Here is a 6852-nt window from a genome sequence, read left to right on the forward strand (position 1 = left end):
TATGCACTCTTCCAGATGGCTATATTTTCCACGCTTGCCTAATACGTACTTCATGTACTTCGGGCCCTAGGAGACGAGCTAGAATCCTTTTTAAAAGAATGGCCGAAGTATGCTCAAAACCGGGAGGAAAGGAAAAAACGGGGGGGGGGGGGGGGCTTTGCCCAGCAGTGGGACACAACAGGGTCTCAATAACAATAATAATAAGGTTATACCAGGCATGTCTCACTCCGCGATTTCGTCGCTTTGCTACAGGTAGCTAAAAGTACATCCGTTCGACCCCAATTTTGGGGTTTGCCATAAGCCACGCGTGGCGCTGTCGCCACCTAGCGGCCATATCTGTCCTGATCGTAACAGACGCGTTTTGTTAGAGAGTGAGTCTTCTGTACCTAGACTATTATTTATTCTGTGGTTATACTGGCTACTGGTAAATAAATAGAAATACAAAGAGAACTGGGCATTGAAATGCCTTGCGTAGGCTTGCTCAAACATTATCTGTTGCCGGCACATTCATATCTCTCCCAGAAAGAAAACACTACGTGCTCAAAACAAAACCTAACCTATAGGTACCTACCTTGTTACAACACCAGTAGCAGTATCTGACTTTCATTTTGAAATCATTTGGGTAGGTATATAAAGCGGTGAAAGGCCTTTATTAGGTCAAACCGATATCAAAATGGTGTCACACAAAGTGCAGTTATTGGCATCGCTTTTACTCATATCTGAGGTATTTATTGCTTTCTAAATAAGATTTTAATTAGCAAATTTAATGTTCAAAAAGTATTTATTTGTTTGCAATAATATCTGAAAAGCGTGAAAAAATGACTTAATGGTTTTAAAGTGGAGATAATTTAGAAAACGAACTTTATAAGTCCAACTTACTCGCTTTGTGAAAGATATTGTATCTTTTTATACCTCGTTGGTGGCAAACAAACATACGATGCGCCTAGTGGTAAGATGTTACCGTTGCCTCATGCGAGTAACCGATCCTTTAGAAACTTGTATAACGTGTACACTCCCGCTAGGTACTTAGTAACAGCAAAACTCTTAACTGACAATCGGTGTCTTTTGTTGACAATCGGTTGGTGAAATCTGTATTTGGCGCATACATTTTGACTATTTCAGGTGTATACCAAATTTTCCGGGAGATGCGGCTACGGCAACCAGCAAAATGGGCGTCTGCAGTCCCCCACCCCAGGTCAGTTCATCATACCAGCAATTATCAAGCCATGTCCTCCCCGCCCGCCCAGCGCGCCTTCCCAACCCCCTAGCACCCCCAAGCTAACCAACGATGTCATTATTGATAAACTGATAAGACTTCTCGTATGTGACATAATCGAGCAGGATAACGTGGAAGTGGACGTTGATGTGAGAGAAGGAAAGAAGAACGGCGTGAAAGAAGGAAAGAAGAACGTTGACGCGAAAGAAGGAAAGAAGAACGATGGAACCAGTGAATGTAAAGAACCCGAAATATGTCTATATATTACCCCGTTTAACGGTTAGATCACGATGACATTACCGTAAAACCACACAACTATAGACCATAGGCTCCTAACTAATGGTCCAAAGCTCACGTAAATATCTTCGTTCAGGTGTCACTATTATTTGAATATCGAAGCAGGCAAAATATTAACATCAAAAGAAGACAACATTTAAAAGAAGATTGGCCGTTATGGTTACTTTACTGGACTAGTACAGTATATGTATATTTATTAAATGAAACAATTATAGCGAACTGCTCAAGCTACTATCTAAACCTTTTCATTTATAATACTCGTACTCATCTGCCAGCAACTTCGTCAGTTAGTAGTGTACCTAATAGCTGCTTCTGTTCTTTGTAATAGGAAAGCTTTAGCTATAAAGCGAATAAACTGCATTAAAGTGTTTTACTGACACAAACAATGCTTTTTGTTTACGATCTACCGTCACATTGATGTTCTTTACAATTTACATTTACCTATCTAACAATAGATGAATCGTAAGTCCAGGTCCACAACACTCTAACATAACAACTTACTAAAAAGGAAACAAGTTTTACATTATTTACCAAAGTTATTCGAGATTTTAAAACAAGTTGAACAGATGCATAATTAAGTAAAAATGCGTGAATTGGGGTTCCAATTTCAGTTTAGGTATGTCTCCATGTTTTTAAGCATGGTCCTATCAAAACCTATATACACTTAAAACAGTTTTTTTTATTTAAAATATAAAACGCTGCAAGTTTCAACGTGGCAAAATCAATAAAGCACCCACAGTAACAGTAGGCTCAATAACATATCAATAATAGATCAAGATGAAACATTAAGTTGCATTGGCCTCCAGCCCTGTAGAAAGGGCGCCCCGCATGCGTCACGGACAAAGATGACGAAAGAGTGGTTCTCGTTGCGGGTCGATTTGCCACGTTGGATCTGCCACGCTGCAAGTTTCAACGTGGCAAAATCAATAAAGCACTCATAGTAACAGTAAGCTTAATAATAAATGTAACAGTAAGCTCAATAAGATTTGTTATTGACGTTATTGTATGATGTGTTGACTAGACGAAGATATTGCATTATCATGCAAATGCCCTTACTGGTATTTAAACCCAGGACCACCCGTTTCATTTCATAGGCAGTTTCACTAGCAACTACCGAATGTTTGTTAAATAAATTCGTATATATACTTGTATGGTGCAATTCAGTTTAAATAAATGAATTAAATGGCGGTATAGTGTTCCATTTGTATGAAATAGGTGGATTACGGTATTCGGTCCCTGCTCAAAACATCTCGAGTTCCGGTATTTCAACAGGAATGTCCGACATTACGCATGCTAAAATGCTGTCTAAGTGTTCCGTTTGCCATGACTCATGATGCCTTACTCTCATAGTCACAAACAACAACTTGTAACTGATCACTAGTGGACCTTATCACGTTGCATCAAGGTTCAGGAAAGGTCAGTTAACAGTTTCGACGATGGTGTTATGTCGAGTTCTCGTGGTGATATCATTCTTATCAGTAAATACATTTTCCGTTGATGGTCGCAGTGATTTCAGTTTAAATTAGAACCTATTTCATGTATATTCAAAATAAACTATTAAACCAATCTTAAAATGCACATAGCTCCATCAATGTACATATATATCTAGACAGAGTTGTGAATGGACTTTAAAAATAGGCTTATTCTACACAGTAATTAATAAAAACGTTTCTAATTGGAGTATTATAGTTGAGGACTCAAAATTCTTAAGGCGTTATTCATAAACGTGGATTAAATTAAAAATTCGTTTGCCCGTGAATGACCCTTAACCATCTTTTTGACGTTTGTGTTTATTAAAGTTCCAAAATAAAACATTATAAACTAGTACTTACAACTCAGCGGGATCACTGGAAAGCCCACTATCTGAACACGAGCTGCTAACAGCTCCGGAGGACTGGGCCACACTGTCGGGGTCCAAGTTGAAGTCCGGCAAGGACTCCTCAAGGAAGTTGAGGGACCCCTGCTCCAGAGAGAAGATGTTCTCCAGGAGATCATCTGGACTCTGCCACGAGTCCGTCTGGAAGTACATACTCTAATTAGAAAATTGGTATGTGATAAGGATCTATTACCTACAAAAAGAATGCTGGTTGAAAAGGGCATTGACAAATAATTTAACTGAACAGTTTATACACGCAAATGTTAATATTTGTTGTAAAAACCAATACACTACAGGTTTCCTAATGGTCTCAGTATATGAGGATTAGGAGGATTATTGTTGGAACTTGACTTGGAACCTTAACTATAATGAATCAAAGTTAAGAAGTTAAGATTTGGTTACAGAGTCTCATAAACTAGTAGTGAAGTATACTATGTCTAGTTGGTATTTTGAGAATAGGTAATTTTAAGTTCATATAATCATACCATAATGATAACCCACAGTGACGTAGCTAGCATGGGTGGCACCCGGTGCGGAAATTGTCGGTGTCACCCCAAAATTCAATCAAAATTGTAAAATATATTTAAATAGAGTAATTGTAATTTATGTTAAATAGCTCAGGATTTACTATATCACTTTCATGCGCTGCACCCCCCCCCCCCCCCTAGCTACGCCACTACCCATTAGGCCGTTCAAATACAAAATACATTGTAGGTATTTGCATTATAAACTTTATAATTTTGTACATTTTATTCCTAATCGGATAGTCATATATCTTTTTACTCCCATAGTAGCCTCACGGTTTCCAAATATGCCTTCATAACGGTACTTAAAAGCATTTTATAATTTGGATTCTGTTGCCAAACAAAGGGCAAAGACTTGTTGAGTGAACTTAAAAAAACATAGGTAGCAAAAACATAATGGCGTGCGTGATTCATCTTAACTTCTATTTACTAAGGACCTAAGTCTTAACATTTTTGCTTAAGCAAAATGAACCTTGAGTAGCTTGACTTAGGGTTTAAAGTCCAGTCCAGGTTAGAGTTTATCAACTATAAAAATTAGGTCAGTTATGAAATCAGCTGGTATTTTGAACCAGCTGATAATGTTTTCCTGGGACTGGGAAATCCCTGGGATATATGTAAATAAATGTATTTACTTATGGAGTGTGTATATTTGGTTTGTATAATACAGGAAAGGCTAGTTACATAAGGACAATACTGTCTTTTTTCAATATGAGGGCAAAGCATTATGATAGCAGAATGTTTTTTGCTTATTTGTTAGGTAGTTCTTGGAAGATAAGTGTGTTAAATATGAAGAATCTTATCTGAGCCTCGGGTATTCCACTCTAAATGTTTATATTTAGATAACATTTCCCTGTTACCTAATGCTGGGATTTTGTAGGAATCAGAGTTAAATGAATTCTAGGAAAACCAGTTTACTGAATAGACTTTCCTGTTTATTCAACTTTTTATGATTGTTATTCTGCCTAGTCAGTCTGGGGACAACAGTAACACAGTTTGATAGAAATGTTGTGAGACATGCCATGATGCCACTGACATGCTATACTTAGTCAGTCACATAAATGCATATTGGGTATCATTTAAAATGTAGGTATAGGTACAAGTGTGGTAAGTGCCTTAAAATCTTAAGTTTAATTGGATCTACATATTCTATATGCATGCAGTTAAAGTTAACTCAAAACTGGCAGTAACTGAAGATTAACTTTCTATATCTTGCCTGTCAGTTAAATGGAATCTTACTGGTTTTATACAAGTTCAATAAGAAAAGAAAAGAAAAGAACTTTACTGGTTTTATACAAGTTCAATAAAAGTATTTTAGAATGATTCTTCTTTATACAAAAATACATTTATTTGTGTATGAGTGTAATTGCAAACTGAAACCTTTCGGAGATTGTGGCAACTTTTTATGACCACTTTCATTTTCTAGACTTCTGAAAGTCTGAAGAGAAAGGTGTAAATGTGGCGGAGAGGTTATAACTATGTAACTAATTGCTATCTACATGTGTTTGTTGGCTTCCCCGTTTATATCTTATCTTAACATAATAAAAGAGATCTAGTATAAAGCTTGCCTTAATTATACCCAAGTAGCTACCTACAAAAACAAAAAGGAAAAATAGTGGATAACAAGTTGATTATGGAGATTAGTTTAAGATATCAAACTATATGTTACCTCTAACAAGGACAATAGGTCCAGTTTCTTATCCATTTTGAACACTTCACAATATTACAACATCAAAACTACAACTTCGGTCACTTATAACAGAAAAAAGTCCCAAAAATGGTCCTATCACTGCGAAAGAACTGTTGTAAGAACACACAACATTCACTTGTGTCCGTAACTTGTTGTAGCGACAGTAAAATTATGTGCACTGCTGGTTATTTAGATGGCATATGGCAGTGATAACCGCATGGTGCCTAGCTGGCAACTTGTTTACGTAAAAACGCCGGTTCGCGCCGCGGACTCACACGCACTGAGCAACTAACATGAACAATAACAAAATCGAGGAAAACCCTATTAGTAATTAGACGATTGTTAATTACGCTAATTAGATAAGTTGGGGTGAGTTGGGTTTGAGCAGTCGAGCGGGTCGCGACCGAGCCCCGAATGAAATGAACGTAAGTATAACGGTAAAAGTGTAGCCACGAAAGCCGTCAAGCGAGGTGCGCTAGACGATCACTATTACTTCACCGCGCCTCTCGATCGCTCGCGTTTGCTCGTATCATTCGCTAAAAATTGTCTCATTGCCGTATCCAACCTACTCTTGATATGTTATCAACTTCGCAGATTGCAACATACGCCGTGTCTCGTAGATAAAAATAAGCTTAACCTATAACTTACAATGTAATTTTGCTGAAAGTCATCCATATTAACACTTTTAACATCCACTTTGTTCAATTCTTGATCATCTGTCGTGAAATATTCCATTAATCCGGTGAAATCATCGTTAACTTCAGTCATTTTTATCAATGTATTCGCACTTTAAGGTCATCATAATTAAACGGAATTTATGTTCAGATCATGGTTCTTTGACTCATGTAACACAATTATCGCGGCGTAAAGCATTATTTGACAACATTATTGCATTTTGCATCACAAACATTATTTTATACACAAAACTGAGAATGACATTTGGGGGAACAACTTCCAACGTGGAATTAATGACGTCACGCGACAGGACACTTAGCGGTTTCTGATTGGTCTATTGCTCATGAATTAGGGTTGATTTGCGCGCCATCTGTTGAGTAATGATAATAATACACGCCGCGTTTCATTCTATGCATACTTCAGTTCAGTTATGATTTTAAATAAATAACTGTATAAAAGTATTGTATGTATATAGAAACTAATATAGAATGGCTATGTGCGCGATAGTCTCGCCAGGGCCAGGGCCAGGCAATATGTATAAGTAGGTACTTACTTAATAGTTCACATTTTTGCCAGT

At 37.3% G+C, this 6852-nt stretch overlaps 2 protein-coding genes across 2 annotated transcripts in view; one reads left to right on the top strand and one right to left on the bottom strand.

Annotated features, from left to right (window-relative positions):
- The window catches only part of LOC134669543 (uncharacterized), a 31816-nt gene extending 25257 nt beyond the window's left edge, over positions 1 to 6559 (bottom strand). The window contains exons 1-2 of the mRNA XM_063527150.1: positions 6249 to 6559; positions 3346 to 3530 (exon numbers count right to left, since the gene is read on the bottom strand). Coding sequence (XP_063383220.1) covers positions 3346 to 3530; positions 6249 to 6368 — 305 coding nt within the window. The 5' untranslated portion in view covers positions 6369 to 6559. The remainder of the gene's footprint in view (positions 1 to 3345; positions 3531 to 6248) is intronic.
- Positions 635 to 1531, top strand: LOC134669240 (uncharacterized). The gene is made up of 2 exons (XM_063526752.1): positions 635 to 724; positions 1123 to 1531. Exons 1-2 carry the CDS (start codon positions 674 to 676, stop codon positions 1498 to 1500), a joined length of 429 nt encoding a protein of 142 aa, XP_063382822.1. The 5' UTR covers positions 635 to 673; the 3' UTR covers positions 1501 to 1531.
- Positions 6560 to 6852: the final 293 nt, after the last annotated feature.

This window comes from Cydia fagiglandana, chromosome 12 (genome assembly GCF_963556715.1).
Source record: "Cydia fagiglandana chromosome 12, ilCydFagi1.1, whole genome shotgun sequence".
In the NCBI taxonomy this organism is placed as follows: Eukaryota; Metazoa; Arthropoda; class Insecta; order Lepidoptera; family Tortricidae; genus Cydia; species Cydia fagiglandana.